Consider the following 20,707-nt stretch of genomic DNA (forward strand, 5'->3'; position numbering starts at 1 on the left):
CAGTTTGTGTAGTTTTTAGGCCTGTGTGAGAAGCCATGGGCCACTCTAGTAACTTTCTCTCTTTCTCTCTCCTGTGTGTCTGTCTCCTCTGACTCTGTTTCCCCATCTCTATTCCTTGCTCCTCCCTTTCCCCAACTCCATCTCTGTCTCCCCCCCCCATCACCACCCCCTCTGACTGAATCTCCACCTATCTCCCTGCCCACCCCCCACCCCCCGGCCGGCCGGCCGGCTGTCCCCGCCATGGCTCCCCTGGCAGTTCTTCGTCCTGTGCCACAGCCTGCTGCAGCTGGCCCAGCTCATGATCTCCGGCTACCTCAAGAGCTCCATCTCCACTGTGGAGAAGCGCTTTGGCCTCTCCAGTCAGACCTCAGGGCTGCTGGCTGCCTTCAACGAGGTACCGGCCCTGGTGCAGCCACGAGGAGGGGGAAGGATTGAGGGAGACTCGCCCCCACCTCCTCACCCCCTCTCTCACTAGCCTGACAGAAGCCCTTCCCGTCCCGGTGTCCACAGGCAACCCCACCACAGCTTCCTCCCCAAATCTCCTTAGCCAGCTCCTTCTTCATGTCCTGGTAGAGAAACTGACCTCTGCCTCCTTGTAATGTCACAGCATGGGCGGTCCTGCCCTTGGGAATGCTCTAGAGGCTGGGGTGGGGGGGTATTGTAGAGCTAGGCAGAATTCCCATACCGCCCACTCTCCCTTTGGCTCCTTTACCTGGCTATTGCCTGTCCCGGGAAGAAGTCAGAGGAAGTCACTTCAATAGTAGTGTGATAGATTTAAATGAGATCAAAGGCAGAAATTTGGAACCAGTGGGTGGCCGGGGGAGGGAGCGATAGCATGGCACGCATGTCTCCCCAGAGTTGCCTGGAGATCCCTAAGTCTGGGGCCCGCAGCCAAGCAGGGAGGAGTAGACAAGCTGCTTTGGGGGGATTTAGAGATCAGGGTCCAGCTGTGCCCCAGCACCCCACCACCAGATGTTCTCCACCTCAGAGGAGGCTACTGTCTGGAGATTTCAAGGCAATTCTCTCCCCCTGGCCTGCCAACGACACAGCACCCCTGGACAGTCCTCAGACCCCACCTCCAGATCTCAGAGGTGGGAAGAAAATGTCATTACCGAGCTCTGGGACCTGGGGAAGTCACTCCCCACCTCTGGGCCTCAGTGTGCTGCCTATAAAATGGGGAGTGGTTATCCTTCTCAGGGTTGGTCCTCCTAGCAGCTCTCTTGTGGTTGCTGGCCCACTCCAGCAGCAAGGAACCTGGGGCTCAGGGTGAGTATAACGGCCCAGAAGCAATGGGGTGGGCAGTGCACCCCAGCTTCTGGCTGCAGAGACTGTCCCTTCCCTGCGAGCTCTCCAATCCCCTCCAGTGCCCACAGCCTCAGTTTTTTATTCTAAGCCTTAAAATTCCAAAGCCTTAGTCCTCTGGCTTGAGATTTTGTCTCCCCCATATCCCAGACACTTAAAAACCCTTCCGTTGACTCTTCCATGTTCTAACGTGGGGTCCAACCCACTTTCCAGAATGAAATGGAACTGCTAGCATTGTCCACTCTGCCCTCCTTTCTCTCCCCCTAATGGGGGCTGTGGGGCCCCCACCACCTCAGAGGACCCAGAATCTGTGTTTAGAGGGGCCCGGATGATTCTCATTCTGTCAGCTAGTCCTTTAGACTGAGGGGAGCACCAGGCTGGCAAGAGAAGCCAGGGTAGTGCTGGCCTCTGGTGACTCTGCTCAGCTTGAATGGGTCCCCTCATCCCTTGGCAGGTGGGGAACACAGCCCTGATTGTGTTTGTGAGCTACTTTGGCAGCCGGGTACACCGGCCCCGACTGATCGGCTATGGGGCTGTCCTTGTGGCCCTGGCAGGCCTGCTCATGAGCCTCCCACACTTCATCTCCGAGCCATACCGCTACGACCATACTAGCTCCGGTAAGAGCAGGAAGGGCTGGGCTGGAGACGGACGCCAGGAGCCGCCTTTCCACCTACCATGGCCTTTTCCCAGGCCCCCGGGTCAGGATGGGCCCGGCTCCCCAGGGCACCTGCGGGTCCTCCCCTCTCCCTCGGTCCCAGCATGGGCGGGTCCTTCTGGCAGTCCTGGGGAGTGGGGTTGTTCTGGGGCAGTGGGGTATAACCCTCTGGGCCTCCCTTGGAGAAGGCCTGCTTGGGTGTCACTGTGTTTTTGAGGTGGGGGGAATTTACAACTCAGCCTGCTGAATTTACAACTCAGGCTGGCATGGAGTAGGTCCTCAGAAAATGTTTGTGGAATGATAATAATAGCACCACGTACCCCTTATGGTGTGCCAGCCTCTCTTCTAAGTACCCTATGTGTACTAGTGCTTTAATCCTCACAAGAAGCCATGACATTAATGAAAGAATGAATGAGTGCATGAACCAATTAAAAAATGAAAGAATTTTAGGCAGGAGTTGTGAGGCCTAGTGAGATGTTGGTGAAGGCCTATTGCACAGGCAGATGCCTGTCCCTTGGAGAATAACCCAAGCAGCCTGAACTTCATTCCTTCAATATTCTATCCACCCATCCAGCTACCCACCCATCTGTCATCCATCTATCTACCCATCCATCTATCCATCTATCCACCATCCATCCATCCATCCATCCAGTGGTCTGCCCAACAACCCTTAGTATAGCCTACTTAGTGTCAGACCCTCTCAGAGAGCTCAGTCTTGCCTCCAGGGAGCTCCCAGCCTGGAAGAGGAGACAGAGGTGAGCAAAACCCTAGCAGTGAATCATTTGTGTGAGAAAGGAAGCCCTGGGACCAGCCTGGCATGGAAACCTTCCCAGGGGAGGAGGGCTGTCAGAGAGCATCGCCTCCCTTGCTCACACCCCAGAGCTCCCACTCTGTGCCAGAATCTGGGGCGGAAAGAGGGAGCAGCATGACCAGCCCTGAGAAGCTCCCACGGAGGCACCAGTTAGAGGCCCAGGCAGCTTTTCTTCAGGGTAGAGACTCCAGCTCATTGGGAGTCAGCCGGAGGGAGCCAGCAGAGCCCCGAGTTGGGTGGGGGTTAAGGAGAAGGTGGGTGTTTTGAGTGCCGGGAGCCGCAGGGGCAACAGCTGGGAAGTGGGAAAGTAGAGTGTGGGTGAGCAGCTCAGGGGGCTTATCGAGGCCCCGAGTGAAGAGCTGTCAAAAGGCCTGACTGGAATGCTGGGGGGGAAAATACATTTCTGGGTCTAGAGTTTTCTCTTCAACAGAGCTTTTTCTGTGAGGGTCATACATGTTCTTCTTCCTCCTCTTTGCCACACAAGAGCCCCCTGCCACGGGTGCCCCGGGAAAGCCTGAGGGCAACCCTTCTCCTGCCTGGGCCTGCCTCGGATAAGTACACTAGGCTTGGTGACCTCCAGGCACGCAGCCGGCTTTGGCATCCCCGACTCTTCTGTTCACCCCTTCTTCATCCAGCATGAATTAGTCTCTTTATTACTAATACTTCTCTACCAGGCCCCCTGCGAGGCCCTGGCATCACAGGGGAGTGAAAAGAATACAGAGCCCTATCACAATCACTGTCTGTAACGTCTAGTAGGCTCTGTGCGTGGGCAGTACACACATGCCATGTTTACGGCCTGTAGCAGGTGTTGGCAGCATCATATTTTATGGGTGGGGAGACGGATGTTCCGAGAGAGGGGGATCTCCTCGTGGGGCCATGACGTGTCCAGGTAGCTTGGCCCCAGAGCCCCTGCTCCGAACCACTGAATTATTCTGCTTCTGAATTCTGAATTTCTGTAGAACTTCCATTCCAAGAGACTCTTGAGAGGTGAGGAAACTGAGGCCCAGATGGGCGGAGGGCCTCTGTCAAGGTCTCCCAGGTTTCAATTCACACAACCTCGGTTGAGGTCCAGGACCTTGACCCTGGTTCACATGGCTTTTCTGAGTCCTGGCTTCCAGAAAAGGCTCGGTCGGCCACAGAGAGAAGGCCGCATCTATACCCACATTTGGGATAATAATAGCACGAGGGTCTCTTTAAGTTTGCTCACCAAATATTGGTGAGCTACAGGGAGAGACTGTCTGGTACTAAATTAAGAAATTCCCTTTCACTGAACTCTGCGTCTGTGTCCTGAGCTGACCCGAGCCCACCCAAAATGAAGGCCAAGGGCCCTAGAGCCTTCTTCAGTCCAGCTTCCCTCCCCTGCCTGGCCCTGCCTTTAGCCCTGACCTTGTCCCTCAGGCTCTGTGAGTCTGCCCTGCTGAACTCCTCAAGCCCCTGGGTTTGCATGTGCCCTGACCGCTCCCTGGAGCACCCCTCCCACCTTCTCTTTCTGGAAAATCTTGTTTGTCCTTTTTGGCCCCGTTCAACCTCAGTCTCTCTTTTTTTTTTTCAACCTAAGTCTCTTTTGACAGCCCACCCCACATACCTCTGCTCAGAAAAGTGGCATAGGGTACATTAGGAGCAAGGACTCGAAGCCAAGCTGCCTGGGTTCCAATCCTGCCTCTGCCTTTGCTAGTTGCTGCCTGAGCATCAGTTTCCTCATCTGTGCAATGGGAATAACAAGAGTGCCCATCCCCTAGGGTTGCTGAGGGGAGGGAGGAAAATGGTTGATGTACACAGCACCTAAAATGGTGTTTTGTGTCCAGTGTACACTGTGTTAAGAGTCTCAGCTCTCGTCATAATATTTTTTATCATCTTGTAGTGGACATGCCACAGGATTTTGAGGCTTCTCTGTGCCAACCCACAACCTCGGTCCCAGCCCCCACCCCAGACCCCTCCAACAGCAGCTGCTCAAGCTACACGGAGGCCCAACACCTGGCTGTGGTGGGGATAATGTTCACGGCCCAGACCCTGCTCGGCGTGGGTGCGGTGCCCATTCAGCCCTTCGGCATCTCCTACATCGATGACTTTGCCCACAACAGCAATTCGCCTCTCTACGTTGGTGAGAACTGGGCTCAGAGGGAAGGCCAGGCTCAGAGGTCAGAGGATGAGAGGACCACGTAGGGGCTGGGCGTGAGTTCCCAACCTCTGCTGCACGTGGCCAGGAAAGGTCTGGAGAAGCCCTGGAGTTCCCTGGGCCTGCTCGGGGGAAGTTGGGCCGCTCTTGCCTGCTGGAGACCGGGCAGGCACTGATCTGCAGAGGGAAGCCGGGGCCAGGGGGCCTAACCCAGGCTTTGTGTTGCAGGGATCCTGTTTGCAGTAACCATGATGGGGCCGGGCATGGCCTATGGGCTGGGCGGCCTCATGCTGCGCCTTTATGTGGACATAGACAGGATGCCAGAAGGTGAGCCTCAAAGAGCACACAGCCGTCCCTGGGGGGCACACTGCTGCTAGCTCACTGCCTGCTGGCCTCATAGGAGACACTGTGCCAGAGAGGTCACGTTCAAATCCTAGCCATCCCACTGACCTTGGACATGCCTCTTAAACTCTCAACTTCTTCGTTTTTGAGACACTCTCTGTCCTGCCCACCTCCCCAAGCTGTGATCAGAATCCAGTGAGAGATGAAGAGAAATGGCAGACCGCCACCAGACAGGCAGTTGTCTTGTCACTGCTATTAGGATGACTCTTCACCCAGTCCTGTCCCTGAGCTCCCCCTGACCCCAGCCTGCATTCGGATACGCTGCAGGGCACACAGGACCACATATGTTCTTGGCCTATAGGGAGCTCCCATCTTTAGGGGCAACTTCTCAGGACCCTTCTACTTCTGACCATCTCAGAGTGGGATCCTGCGCCAAGGGCTCCGCTCAGGGAACCGTAGTCTTTGATCCAGGCAGTAGTAGGGGTGGGCCAAGAAGTGGGACCAAAGCTTGGTCTGAAGGCAGCCAAGAGTGGGGAGTGGTGAGGGTCCCCGAGCTCTGATGCTCTGTAGGAACAAGGCAAGGATCCCTCTCTCCTGGAGATTTCCAGCAAGCCCTAGGAACCTCAGGGGACACACGTGTGAATGGATGGACATGCCGATTCTGCTTCTTCTCTGGCTTTTGCACCAGGCTGCCTCCTAGGCAGCTCTGAACAAGACTCACTAGGTATAGCCCCGCCCCACCTTCCTTCCTTCTAGAAAGCCGGGGCCCAGCCCCTGAGCGCCAACTCTGGTAGGCTTTCCTCAGGTTTCCTGGACACACCCCTGCTTCAGGGAAGGTGGTATGTTTTTGGGCTCTGTTGTCATCATCCTGGCAGACGTGGCTGCTCCACTGGCCGATGTGTTCTTGTAGATTGATCTTCCTACCCTTTCTCTATGGGGGATTTCATGGGGTGGGCCGATCAGGTGTGCTACAGGCACAGATGAGTGTGTGAGAAGCGGGGGAGTCGGGGAGATGCCTGTGCTCGCACTCACCAGGCTGGCACAGAAGCAGGGGGAATAATAGCCGGAGGAGGGAATTAGTACAAAAGCCAGCTTCAGCCTCAGCTTTACAGATACATTTGTGCCGACTGTGTACTCTGGCCCCTGGCCAGGAGCGCTCAGGCCCAAGCACCGGGACACCAGCCCTACTCCTGGGCTTGCTGTTTTTATGCATCGGTGTCTGTGGATGCTGTGGCAATTGAAGGAGGAGGTGTCCAACTCAGCCTCGAGATAAGGGCTTGGATGAGCGAAGCGGGCCCTCCAGCCAGGAGGCACATCTGGAATAATCAAGTCCTAATTATACCTGGGGAACTTGTTAAAGGGAAGACTCCTTGGTCACCTTCCCACTCCACCCCAAGGTAGCTTTAAGTTGGTCTGAGGTTTTTTTGACAAACACCTGGTGGTTTTAATGATGCAGATCTGAGAAGCACAAGAAGGGTCCTAGCCATCAATTTAATGATAATAATCCTCATAACAGTAACAGTAAGAGGAGGAAGAAGAACAAACATTTGTACAGCACATTCTACGTGCTTTACCTGTGTTGATTTCTATGATTCTCACAACAACCCTGTGATGTAGGTACTACTTCTGTCCGTATTTTACAGAGGAAGACTCCGAGGCACGAAGAGGTTAAGCAATTTGCCCGGAGATATGTTAGTAATGGAATTCAGACTCAGCAGTCCATTTCCAAAGTCCATAGCCTTGACCGCTACCATGACCCAGTCATTGAAAAGCTGAGTCCAGGAAGGATCAAGGCCTTGCCCAAGGTCACACAGGACGTAACTGGCAAAGCCACAGCTGGAGTCCAGGTCTCCTGACTCCTGGCCCAGGCCACCTCAGGTCTCAAAGGCCAGTCCCAGGATGGTGGCCAAGACGGGACAGCCCATCCTGACCCTAATATCACCTTGGTCTTCTCTTCCAGGTGGTATCAGCCTGACTTCAAAGGACCCCCGATGGGTGGGTGCCTGGTGGCTGGGCTTCCTCATCTCCGCAGGGGCAGTGGCCCTGGCCGCGGTGCCCTACTTCTTCTTCCCTAGGGAGATGCCCAGGGAGAAGCATGAGCTCCGCTTTCGGCGAAGGGTCTTGGAAGCCACAGCCTCATCTGTCAGCAAAGTAAGTCCCCTCCACATGCCCACCCTAGTCCAGGCTCCAGCCCTCACAGATCGGTCCTCCCTTGGAAACTTAGACTTCATCCCTCCTGGGCATTGCGCTCGACAGTTTACAAAGCCTTTCCGTCCAGGCTCTGCCGCATCCCCTGACAGTCCCACACAAGGAATATGTCCTGCCCCTTCCACAGCTGAGGAGATCAGGGGCCGGGGGAAGGGACCTAGCGAAGATCACATGGCCAGCGAGGGCAGCACTTCGGGGAGAACCCCAGCCTCTCCGAGCCCATGCCCCTGTCTCACCATCACGCTGTCTCTCTGCTCATCACTTCACGCTTTAGTGGCTCTAAACGTGCCACGCTGGAGCAATATTGAGAAGGAGGAGGAGGTGGCGAATAGGTGGGGGGTCTGAGAAGACTTCTCTGAAGGGGCAGGACTTGAGCTAGGCTCTGACAGACAGACGGTAGAAGCCTAGAGAGGGGAGAGGGGGATTTCTAGGTGTGGCCATAGGGTGGACAAAGGGTTCAGGTTTTAGAAAAGAATCCAGCCTTTCAGAAGCAGGGAGGGGGACAAATGTGTGTGAAGTGTGTCCTCTGGGCCAGGTGTCAGGCCGGCACCGGAGCTCAGCAGGTGGCCTCTACTCTTAAAACAGGCACGACCTAGAGGGGACTAAGATTGATGGATAAGTAACAAGCTGTGAGGTGCTTGAGGATCTCTCACTGAAACCCCCTGCTCGGCTGAGGGGCGGGCGGTCTTTCCTCAGAGATCTGCTGGGCGGGAGAGATGATTCGGGGTGGGGCCCTCCAATTCTCCAGAGGCCTTTAAAACAATCGATTGGCTCCAGAGTACATAGCAAAATGACAAAATAGGAAGGGTTTATAGAAGTTCAATGCGTCATTAATGTTGACTTTATCGAATTTTCTTTAGCATTCACACACATCTCATTATATTCTGAAAATTTGCACGTTCGATTTTCTCTTTTCCTGAGGACGCACATGCAACACTTCTATGACCACGTGTGTGGGGTGATTCTCAGGCCGGCCAATTCTTTGTGTCACCCACTAGGTGTCCCACAGTTTCCCTCAACTCTGACACTGTTTACCCAGAGATAGCGTCTGATCCCACAGTTAGGGCCCAGTCCCACTTCAGCCGCGGGTAGTAGGCCTGTCCCCAGGTTACCCACAATTTTTGTCCTACTTGGCTACAAATCAGGGGTTCCCACAGACCCTTTCTTGGATTCCATTCTTTGCTAGAACAGCTCATAGAACTCAGGAAAACGCTTACTTCATGTTTACCTGCTAATTATATAGTAAGGGATCTGATTAAGGGTATTGATTAATAGCCAGATGAGGAAACACATAGGGGACTGGGAAGGTCCCAAATGCAGGAGCTTTTGTCCCTGTGGGGTTGGGATATGTCACCGTCCTGCCATATGGATGTGTTTACCAAACTTGAAGCTCACTGAACCCCATACTATTGGGATTTGGGGGGGGCTTTCTCCACATAGACATGCTCAATCCTTAACTCCATTCCCAGCCTTTCTCCCCCTCTAGAGAATTGGGGGTGGAGCAGGGGAGCGTCTTCTTTCTGGTGACCATTTCCCTTCCAAGAGCCCACTGAGAGTCATCTCATTAGAGCAAAGGATATTCCTCTCACCCAGGAAATTGCAAGGGATTTAAGAGCTTGTTGTCATTTCCTAGCACACAGGGAATTACACAGATCTTTGGAGCTCTGTGTCAGGAACTGGGGTCAAAGACTAAATATTAGAAGGTTTTCCTAAGCACTCTTATTTACAAGAGTTATATGAGCTCTGTGTCAGGAATATATACATTTGCATAAATATATATTTCTTATTATTTCACAGCGAAGTAATTGTTGAGAAATCATGATCATAAATTATTTGTTGCTAAGTAATTCTAGTTCCAAAGGGATGATTTGTAAAAAGCCTGTCGAATATTTTGCAGCAAGAATAATTCTATTTAATGAGGCATGTTGGTGCATTTGAATATGCTGGCTGTGATGGGAGAGAGGCCCTCCTCCTTAGGGCATGAAAGTCTGGGCCTAGGAGAGAGGGCTGAAAATGTGTTCGTCTAGAAAAACTGGAATTTGAGCTCAAGTCGGTCCAACCCCAAATGTGGCTGCTCTGTGAACCTCATTACCCATCCCCCACCCCCTGCTGGAGCAGAAGTTTTATATATGGGAGACCAATGAAAATTGATGTTAGAACAGCCAATAGAGGTCAGAACAGGAAAGGGCTTGCCTGACGGCTTCAAGAACAGCTGGTCGCCCTGGAAGGAGGGTAAATGGGGGTCCCATGGCTCTGTCATAGGGTCTAAGTAGAGGAAGGGACAAAGGACGTGTGTAGGGAGCAGGGGGGACAGGGAGACTGGTGAAGCCACTCTGGCTGTGGTCCAGGTGGGAAGCAGTGCACCAGCAGTTGGGGGAGACAAAGGGAGGAGTCCAGGAGCCACCCAGGAGGGACACTGCTGGGGCCCAGGTGCCGCTCTGCTAGGGAACATCCCAGGACAGTGCAGGCCTGGGCTGGTGCTGGGCTCAGAGGCAGGGGGAGGCAGGCCCTGCAGAGCGACCAGTTTCAGGGGAAGAAAGCAGCTTGAAACCACAGATGGCCCTTCCTGGTTCTGCCTAGCTCAGGCCAGAAATTGAATGAGGTAAGAATTCCTAGAACTTGGGGCCACAGTTCTTAGAAGTAGGGGTGGTCACAGAGGAAGTGAGGAGTTTCTGGTTATGGGCAATGTCCAGGTTGAGCCTCACATCTGAACAGAGGACAGCCGCTTGAGCCAGGGGGTGGACTAGGTGAAGAAGCCAGTGGGAGGCATGGCTGGGCTTGGTCATGTGTCCGCTGGGTGACCTTGAGCAAGATGCTTCCCCATTCTGTGCAGCCCAGTAATGTGGTAATGTGCCAAGGACCAATTCTGGGGAGCTGTAGTCTGTGTGCCTGGAAGTCTAAGAATGCACAGTTTCTTGCGTCCAAGCTGCTGTGGGGCAGACATCTGGGTTTGAAGAGCAGTGTCCCTGTGATGATTGGAAGCCCTGGTTCCCCGGCTGTGAACCTGTCTGGCTGTCTGGATTCATTCTGTCAGTACATGGGGGATGGGGAGTGAGGAAGGAAGGGGGTGAGAGGTTCTTAAAAAAGAACCGAAGGCTGAGAACATGAAGATCTGCTTGCAGCAGCTCGCAGGCGATAAATATTGATGTGGGAGGAATTGTTCTCTCCCCCCCTTCCCTGCGCCCCCACCGGCCTCCTTGAGGCTCTGCCTGGCCAGCTCTGTTTACAGTGACAAGGGCGGCCCCCGCCCACTCAGGCCACTGAAGGAGAGGTAGATGGACAGGGAGGAAGGGCCCAATGAGGCAGAACTGGCAGCCAGAAGGTCCAGACTCACAGACATAGGGGGGATGTATCTTCTGTAGAGAGTGGGAACAGGCACGGGTGGTGGGGGGCAGAGGGAAGTGAAGGGGAGATTCTTTCTGAAATCCCTTCAGGTATCTTCTCCCAGGCTCAGAGGTTCCCTAAATAGCCTCCTATAAGTAAATGCAGTTTTTAATGGTGGCATATAATATCAGGGTTTTGTGACCCAGTGGAGGTCTTTGACCTCAGTCTCCTCATCTGTACAATGGGCAGATTGGACAGGGTCTACCAGCTCTGACAGGTTCAATGATGTCTTCTCTAAATGGAGCAGTACATGAGCCCTTCCACTGTGGGAGAAAAGGGTGCACTCCTCAGCCTCTGCCCCCAAGAAACTCTCAGGTAGCGAAGGAAAGCGAGATGCAGACGGACAGGGGGATGACTGACTGACAGCTCATGCTTCTCCCATGGCCAGTGCTTAGAGTTCTCTGGCTGCAGGGAGAGGAGCATGAAGAGTCTCCACAGAGAAGATTATGAGATAGTAGATGGGAGAGGCCATACACGACATGGAGGGGAGGAGCTCTGCTTTCCTGTCTTTTGTTCTGCCCACGAATCTTTGACCTCATCGTAGCCAGGAGACACCCTTCTAGGAGTGAACCATGGCAGGTGTTAGTCCTCTGTAAGCCTCAGTCTCCCTCTCCATAATCAGCCAGTTTCTAAGGTCCTGTAGGACTTGTGGCACATGGCTTTGTAGGGCCTATGGAGTAGAGATGGCCTCTTAGGGGCTCCCTAGCAGGTTACCTGGCCCCATCTGTCCTTATGGTTGTAGGACACCATTCAGGCAGCAACCCTCCTGTGGCCTCCATACCCTCAGGTCCCTCTGAGTGCCTGCCCCTGGTGCTGGACCAGGGGCTGAGAAAGGTCTCTTCCATTGAGAGCCCCTGTCCCTGCCTGGCCTCTGAGCACAACTGGTCTCTGTCATCTTCTCTCAGTTCCTATTTCCCAGAAGTCTCCATGTCTGTTATTCTAGGCTGTCTCCCAGAGTCTGGGATTCTAATATTATACAGTTTTAAAGTTCTATGTTTCTAGCAAAGATTCTCAAGTAGTTCTGTTCTAAGATTCTATGATTCTATGCCTCAAATGGTCTTTGACTCCCAAAATTCATGTTTCTATATGGCTACAGTTTTGGCCCATGAGACTAGGAGTCCATGAAATCTGTTTTCTCCCGATCATTGACCTGATGTGCTTCTTTGGGAGAATCGTCAAGGATGGGGGCAGGAGTGGGCAGTGGCAGTGGTCCTTAAAACCCAGGACTTAGGGCCAGCTGGGAGGCTTCTGTTCCCCTTGGACTTCGTGCTCCTTTGCAGCCCCTGGGAGGTCCAAGGTGACTCGGGTCTCCCTTGTGCCTGGTACCTCTCCCTTGCAGGCACTGCCTCCAGACCCCTCCCAGCCAGCCCAGGAGCCCTCATGCATCCTTCCTCATCCCTAGCAACCCAGGCCTTGTGACTCCACCTTTACCCCTCCTCAGTGCTCTAAGGTAAAATGTCTCGAGAGATCATCCGGTTCAACCCCGACTCTGTCTTACAGATGGAGGGATTCAGGTCCAGAGAGGGTCAAGGTTGTGCCCAGAGCTTGGCCAGTACCGCCTCCCCACGTACCAGTCTGTACCAAGCCAAGTCTGGCCCCACAGGGTTACGGTGAACCTCACCCCTACTCACAGCTTGGTGTAGATCAGCGCTTCCTCAAACACTGGGACTGGAAGGTTTATTGGGGCGATCTGCTTCAGTGGTTTTAAACTGTACCCACAGAACTCCAAGGGTGCCACCATAGGGAGATTGAAGAGAGTGTCCCCCAATAGGACTAAAGGCCTTCCACCCCCCTGCACACAGACAAACATGTGTATACACGCACGCACACACCAATCAGACAGATTCTAGTTTTATGTGTTTTTATATCAGTCTTTGAGTGAAGTTCAGTTGGAGAAAGGGTTTTGCTGCCAAAACCCTGTTTTAAAAACACTGATCAAGTCCAGTACCCCCATTTGACAGAGGAGGAGACTGAGGCTCACGGAGACAGCTGATCAGTAGCTGATCTGGCTTGGGAGGCCAGGGTTCTCGGTGCCTGAGGCATCTACGCTGGTGTTAGGAAGGCCCCCAGCAGGAGCCGGACGCGCCGTGTCTGTACCAGACCAGCCTGGTTATGAATCCCACCTCCGCACCTGAAACTCTGAAGTCTGTAAAAAGGTTACAACCCTAATATGCACACCTTGGGACATTTTTTTTTTTAAGATTTTATTTATTTATTTGAGAGAGAGAGAGAGAGTGAGAGAGAGCATGAAAAGGGAGAAGGTCAGAGGAAGAAGCGGACTCCCCGTGGAGCTTGGAGCCCAATGCAATACTCAGTCCTGGGACTCCGGGATCATGATCCCAGCCAAAGGCAGTTGCTTAACAACTGAGCCACCCAGGTGCCCCACACATTGGGATTTTTAAAGAATGAAACCAGGCAAAGTGGAAAGTGGATTATTCAGTACCCAACCAGCGGGAGTGCTTATTCTTAATATCTTTCTCTGATCAAGCCAGCTCTTAAGAGCAAAAACAATGGAAAAATGACCTTTTTTCTAATATTCTTACAGCTCACACCAAACTCAAGTACCAAACTAGTAAAAGTGGGAAATTAAGCTGACATCTATAGTTTATTCTGGACTGTGTGTTGTTTTAAACCCTTTGTATATATTATCTCACTTAATCTTTGTAATCCACCTGTGAAGTAGGTTAAGCTATAACCCCCATTTTACACTTGAGGGGTCAAGTTACAGAGATTAAACAACTCGCCCCCAGGCCTAGTGGAGGGTGGAGCTGGGATTCAGATCCGGGAAGAGCAGGAGGGATGTGGGCTGAATCACCAAGTCAGGACCAAGAAGCAGGAAAATAGAAACAGCAGCAAAAGGGGTATCAGCAAGAGAGGGGGAAACATAGGAGCGTGGACAACAAAGATGAATTCGGTTGATAAAACCAAACCCCTTATCTGGTTCTGGGCTTGCTGGTGGCCAAAGGGACAAGGGAGGCATGGCCAGTCGCATGGATCTCAACAAGAAAGCTGGAGAAAGTGTGTCGCAATCCTCCGTGGAGCTCAGATCTCTAGGTGCTCTGCTAGAAACACGATCTCCCTCCCACGGTGGTGGGAAGGCTAGCAGATCACCCCATCCCTGTGGCCACTTGCCGTGGCCATGTGCGATGACAGCTGAGAGCTGGCAGAGAATGCCATATCACCCGCCGGGGTCAGCGAGGCTCTGTGGGGCTGGGGTCACAGGCCTGCCCAGACCCTTCCAGAAACCCAACTTCCCCCAAGGACAGCTCCTGGAGCCCTGGAGGCCCAGCAGACACAGGGCCCTTGCACATATCGGACCACACATGGCTCCCTGGGTCCCACAAGCTTGCAGCTGTCAGCACATGGCCCTGAGGGAGGGGAAGTTCTAACCAGCTCTCTCAGCGCAGGCCTGCTGACCAGGGCAAACCACAGCCAGATGTGATGTGTCTGACTCCAAGCCCTGCTCTGAGCTAGCCACAAGGCTTCTAGTTTCCGGAGCCGGCGCTTGGTCGGGAGTCCTCAAAGCAGATCTGGGGAGAGAGGCAGAAACTTGTGAAGAGCCCAAGACAGGAGTGCCCAGCACCCACCTGATAAATCCCGAGTCCCTTAGCATGGCCCTCCAAACTGCCCAGCTCCTGCCCCAGACGCTATGGCTTCCCCGTCACCCGCCCCTACAAACCCCTGCATAGACAGGCCCTTCCCCAACCGCCCCCCCCACCCCTCATTCCTGCTATCCTGTGCCCTTGCTTCCAATAACCTTTCCCTTCCTCCCTTCCAAATCCCAAACCTCACTTCTCCTAGAGGCCTTCCCTGACCACCCCCTCCCCCCAGCCCCTGAAGTTCCGCCCCTCCCCTGCCGTCTCCAAACCCCATGTTCTTTTTCACAGCATGACCCAGGGGTGAGACAGTGGTCCTGGAGGACCTGCCTTCAACAATCTGCTCTGCCCATTGCTCCCTGGGTGACACGTCCTCTTCTGGGGCCTCAGTTTCCTCTTCTGCGAAATAGGTGCTATAAGGACCCCTTCACCAGACTGCTGTGGCAATCAGATGACATGGCAGATGTGAAAGTGCTGCCTAGACCACAGGCGGCTGGATGTGCAGACGCTGCGGTCATCCTCACTGTTTACATGAGGACAAGGAACCCCAGGCAAGGAAGGAACTCATAGATTCTGCCCGTCCAAGGGCGGAGCCGAGCCTGGCATCCCGTCTGTCCATCCATACTGGATAAGAACACTGGAAGGTTCTTAGTTTATCTCAGCCCCTCCTCCCTCTGTTCCTGGGGCAGTATCCCGACCCCAGCACCCCCACCCTCAGGTGCTGTGCCCTTCCCGCACCACTCTCCGTGGCTTGGCTAGGACGGGGAAAGGTGCGAGGAGATCTCTGATTCTCATTTCCGCATATCATCAATTTAAAAAATTAATGATGGGCTATTTTCCATTTTTTTCTTCCATGCTAAGTCTTTGAAATGCCCCCTGTGTTTGATACTCATGGCACATCTCATTCTGGACTGGCTGTATTTCCAGTGCCCAGTGGCCACACAGGGCTGGTAGCTTCAAGGTATAAATGAGTAACAGACCCACAGTGCCTCACGTAGTGACTTAGACTGTGGGCTCTCGGGCCCCTTCACATTAGTCCACAAAAGTGCCTCCCAGTTCTACCTGTCTTGCACCAGGGCTTCTGACTCACAGGTGCTGAGGGGATAAGGCATGAGCTTTAGGCACAGGTAGGCTTGAGCTCAGATCATAGTTCTGTGCAATGTTGAGCAAGTTACCGAAGCTCGAAGCTGCTTTGCTCCCAGGCAGAGCATATGTCTCCTTCCTTTGCAGGTGCCCATGAGGACAGAGCCCCCAGCCTACATACCGGTGGCCTGGGATACCTGGAATCTCCATTCTGCCAGGCCCCTGGGGTACTCGGTGTGGACCCCATGCTCCATTCCGAACTGAAGCTGTGTAGGAGCTCACTTGCCTCGCAATCGCCTCTCCTGTCGATCTCCTTTTTCTTCCTAGAGCCTGGCCGCACTCTTTGCCTCTGGCAGCCGTCTCTTCCACTCTTTCTGTTCATAGATACTTAGCAGATACCCACTATTCCACCCCAGGCAGTATGCTAGGCACCAGGGTTTCAACAGAGAACAAGATAAGCACGATCCCTGCTCTCGCAGAGCTGGGAGCCCAGCAGGGGAGAGACACTGAACAACGTTTGACTCAGACCTATGTGCATATGGAACATAGTGATTTTCTCTGAAAATCAACTTCCCTTCTGCTCAGAATGCCCATCTTCCTGGATTAGCAAGACACTCGACCTCAGCCTTTCTCGGAGTTCCCCGGCCAAGGTGAAGCAAAGGTCCTTATAGGGCGTTCAGGGACCAGTTCTCTCCCCAACCCAGCACATGTTGGCATCAATCCATCCAGGCTCATTCAGGGCTGAAACACATGGATCCAACCTTTACACTGTTGACCCCTATTGCTTCTGATGAGGTGACTGCCCCATGCCCTCTTCTCTCCCAGAGTGTTTCCCCAGCCCACAGGCATCTCGGAGCAGAATGTCTGGCATCCAGCTGACGGCCCTTGGTTGTGTGTCCTCCCAGGGTGAAGATTCTCCCTCTGAGAGCCCGGCGGAGTCCCAAGAGAAGCAGGACAGCCTCACCCAGATTGCACCAGACCTGACAGTGATCCAGTTCATCAAAGGTAAGGGACGATATAGAGAAGTGGGACCAGAGAGGCATGTGGGGCCGTCCAGGACCCAGCCCCTTCCTGCCCTTCTTGATTTTTCTTTCACACCTACAGACCCCTCATCAGCACCATATGCTCCGTAAGTCTTGACTTAGTTGAACCCTTCTGCCTGGAACATTAGTTTCTATTGCTATCTATCAAAATCTTCCTTGTCCCCCTAGGTCAAGCGCAAGTGTTATTCCTCTCCTTCCCCCCAGCAAGCCTGGCTCTCCCTCCTCTCAGTCCTCCAAACCCTCAGGGCCAGTAATCCTTGCTCTGCTTCCCTCAAGGACTATTAGGAGAATCAAATGGGGTGATGAATGGAAAGACTTTTGTATACTATTAAAAAAAAAAAAAACCAAACCTCTACTTATATAAGGTATAATTATATTTTCAATTATCACCCCTGCCCTACTATTAGGCTGACCATGTCCCAGGACAGTAAGTTGAGCTGCCTGTGGTTTAGGAAGGTGATGACCGCAGGCTTTGCTTCGGCGCCCACCCCTGCCCCCACTGAGGACTCTTGAAACAGGAAATTAATCAGGCCCAATTCTTGGAAGTATGTCCTACGACTTGTTTGGTATACCAGTAATCCAGCCTCCAGTTCTCCAGCCTCCGTGGGGTAAGGGGGAGGGCTGGAACACATGGGGCTGGGCCTAGAGGCAGGAGGGGCTTAGACTCCCTAACCTCAGATCACTCCCCAGCTGCTGAAAGGCCCCAGCAGGCTGCTCCTTGGGAGAGTTTATTAATCACAGCTTTGGCTTCTGCCCAGAGGGAAGCTGGGGCCAATCACTGAAATTGGATCCTGGAGTGGGTGTCCTGGGCAGATTGTCTCTGGTGGTTTCAGCTTCTCCGTGAGCCTAGAGGAGACCGGGGCAGGGGCCAGCCCTAGGCCCTGTAGTTGGTCCGCAAGCCTGGCTTCTGGGCTTTCTGCTGAGTTCCAGAGGGATCAGTGGTGACCCGAGGCTTGGCTTTGAGTACATGGGGCTGTGGGGGAGCCAAAGGAAAGAGGAACCAGGACCCTTCAGCTGGAGGAGGCCTAAATTCTTGGCGAAAGACAATCCCTGAGTTAGAGAAGGCCCCTGTCTGATGGGGGAGACACAGTCTCTGAGTGGAGAGAAGCCCTAGCTTACTTGATGGAAGAGACACTAAGCTAAGGGAAGCAGCTATCCAGCAGACGTGGCTCTGGGTTCCCCAGAAGGTATCCCTATCTGAGCAAAAGGCATAGCCCTGCCCTCCGGGAATTTTCCATCTGTTCTAAGGACAGGCGACAGATGATGAAGCGATAGACGGTGTGTACAAAGTGCATTTGTGATGGGAGATAGAAGCAAGGACAAGATCGAGCCCTCTGACTGCCAGAGAGGCACAGGAATGTGGGTGGCATGGGGTCTAGTAGGAGGAATGACCTTTACACTAGGAGTCAGGAAAGCCCTGGCAACTGCTGGCCTTGACCCGGCCGCTCTAGATGAAGTTGGGCCCCACCTGTCCAGTGAGGGCACCCGTCTGGCCTGGGCTGATGCTCTCCAAGGCCGCTCGAGGAGGGAGGGAGGGAGGCTGGAGCAGCTACGTGGGGTGAAGGTCACGTGTCACACCTTCTCACATCAAGCGCACTGGCTGAATGCGCCATGTGTAGGGCAAGGGACTCAGGACAGGAGGCAGGGCTGGGACACGAAAGATGGGGAATTCCACAGCCCCTGCTCCTACCCACCCTGCCCGGACTGTTTGTCTTTATTTGTTGGCTGCTAAGGAAATGGTTCCTGGCCTGGCCCAGGGGGCTAGAGAACTAGCTGACTGGGCTCTGGCCACGCTGTGAGGGCAGACAGAGGTCTCCAGCGACAGAGACCCTGGTCTTGCCCCTGCAGGAACAGACCCTCCCTCTTGGCCCAGAGGCACTCTGGCGCCATCTTTCCCCTCCAGTCCCAACTGCCAGGCGGTTTGCTCCTCTGACGTGTCTTCTTTGAAGGGCCTCTCCTCGCCTGCCCTCCCCACACCTCACGTTAACTTCCAGCTCACCTCCTGCGGGAAGAAACACATGCCCTTCTCTCCTGACGTTAGTGGAGAGAGAATTACACGTGTCTGGAGAGAAAGCATTCTTGGCTGTCACCCGGGCTGCCCTTGAAGCTCTTTCGAGACTTCCCCCATGTCACGTGGTCCCGTGCCCTTCAGGTTAGCGGACTTGCAAAGAGGAAACCTGTACATGAGGCACCAGGTTAGGAGATAACGGGCGATTGGGGTGGTCACCTGTCGCTTCTATGCCCCTCTATGTGCTTTTGTTCTCGCTGTGCCCCTCCTAGAAATTCCTTTTCCTTTAGATCCATTCTTCAGGTCCTACCTCGAGAAGCCCCCCAGCACCAAGCCTGCTTGTTTTTCATCTTCTCTGGAGGTCTTCCTTCTGCCCCAACATCGTAATTCTGGATCACGTGTTGGCCTGTATGTCCATTCATTTATTCCCTAAATATGTCCTGAGCACCTGCTGTGCCCCAGGCTCGGGAGATTCAGGAATGAATAGAGCAGACAAAAATTCCTGCTCTGAATGAAGCTTATATTCTGGTGGGGTGACCGTAAATGGCTAAGGGAGTGAAACATGTGGTATGTTAGGTAGAGTGCTATGGAGAAGAGAAACCAGGGATGGAAGATCAGGGGCGGGCTGCTGTCTCATGCTGGGGACACGGGAGGAAAGCCTCAGGTATGGGGTGGCTTAGAAAGAGCTAGAGCAGGACAGGATGAAAAGGACTGAGTGGGAGAAAGTGAGATGAGTAAGCAGAACAGAAGAAATGGAACGAGGTGGGAGGCGATGAGATGAATGGAAGAGGAGGCATGGGATAGAACTCTGTGGCATCGAATTTTAGACGGAATCGAATGGGAAGAGGCACAATCGAGTAGCGTGCAGTCTAACTCAATGGATGGGAACAAAACTGAGTTTCAAAAGTGGAACAGAATTAAATGGAGAGGAGTCAAACGTAACGGGATAGAATTGGGTGCAGTAGAATTAAATGAGACAGCATGAAAGGAATGGGCCAGTTTAAACTGAACAGGACAAGACAGGACAGAAACGAAAGGCCGGCTGGCCTGCCCACTCTGACCTGCTCCCCGCTCACCCCAACAGTGTTTCCCAGAGTGCTGCTGCGGACCCTGCGCCACCCCATCTTCCTGCTGGTAGTCCTGTCCCAGGTGTGCATGTCGTCCATGGTGGCAGGCATGGCCACCTTTCTGCCCAAGTTCCTGGAGCGCCAGTTTTCCGTCACAGCGTCCTATGCCAACCTGCTCATCGGCTGCCTCACCATCCCGTCGGCCATCGTAGGCATTGTGGTCGGGGGCGTCCTGGTCAAGCGCCTCCATCTGGGCCCCGTGCGTTGTGCCGTCCTCTGCCTGCTGGGGGCGCTGTTCTGCCTACTTCTCAGCCTGCCCCTCTTCTTCATGGGCTGCTCTACCCACCAGATTGCAGGCATCATCCACCCACCCGGGTGAGTGTGTGAGAAGCAGGTGGTGGAGGGCTTCAGGGAGGGGCCCTAGACAAGGCCAGGGGAAGGGGGTACCCGTCTACCTCAAAGCTCACTTTCCACCAGCACCTTCTCCTCCCCTCCCTACCTGGCTTCTGAGCAGTGGGACTTCCGTCTCCGAGTCTCCAGTGAGGGTGTCAGGCATCACTAGGAGGGGCAAGGATGGAACTTCGCAGACAGGACAGCTCAGGCCTGGGGAGAGATGGAAGCCAAGACAGGGCAAACTGCTTGTGTGGCCGGCGTCTCCAGAGAGGCTAAGCCCTGTGGGCCAAGTGGAGGTTAAGGCAGAGGCCACATCAGAGAGCAGGGCCCAGCTCAGCGTGAGGAAGTCTTCGCTCCTGGGCAGAGGAAAGGCCTGCCTGGGAGCCTGCACGCTCTCCATCCCCAGGGGTGGGGGTGGAGAGAGAAGGGGCAAGCAGGGGCTGGAAGGCATCTATCACGGACGCTGGAGAAGGGACTCAACCAGCCTAGGAAGGGGTTGGTCGAACTTGCGGTTCTTAGAGACTGGCAGCAAAAATTCTGTTGTTCCATGACCCTAAAACTCAAGGCTCTTTACCCACATCTGAGGGAGCACCAGGAGGACAGCCTCCTCCCATGCCTGTCTCCCTTCTCGTTTCTCCCTCATCCCACCCTCACACATATGCTTTCTCCTGGTGGGGGCCGTCTTCGAGAGGATGCTGG

The 20,707-nt window shown here is 53.9% G+C and overlaps 1 protein-coding gene across 5 annotated transcripts in view; it reads left to right on the top strand.

Moving 5' to 3' along the window:
* SLCO2B1 (solute carrier organic anion transporter family member 2B1) overlaps positions 1-20,707 on the top strand; it is a 45,215-nt gene that overhangs the window by 13,134 nt on the left and 11,374 nt on the right. For 3 of the 5 annotated variants that reach the window (XM_080815936.1, XM_080815937.1, XM_080815938.1), the window contains 7 exons: positions 257-394; positions 1,757-1,919; positions 4,630-4,869; positions 5,113-5,211; positions 7,187-7,377; positions 16,403-16,502; positions 19,633-19,990. In XM_080815936.1, the coding sequence (XP_080672062.1) occupies positions 257-394; positions 1,757-1,919; positions 4,630-4,869; positions 5,113-5,211; positions 7,187-7,377; positions 16,403-16,502; positions 19,633-19,990 (1,289 nt within the window). The remainder of the gene's footprint in view (positions 1-256; positions 395-1,756; positions 1,920-4,629; positions 4,870-5,112; positions 5,212-7,186; positions 7,378-16,402; positions 16,503-19,632; positions 19,991-20,707) is intronic. The other 2 variants (XM_080815939.1, XM_080815940.1) reach the window with 2 other exon arrangements.

The sequence above is a fragment of the Martes martes genome (assembly GCF_963455335.1).
Source record: "Martes martes genome assembly, chromosome: 10".
In the NCBI taxonomy this organism is placed as follows: Eukaryota; Metazoa; Chordata; class Mammalia; order Carnivora; family Mustelidae; genus Martes; species Martes martes.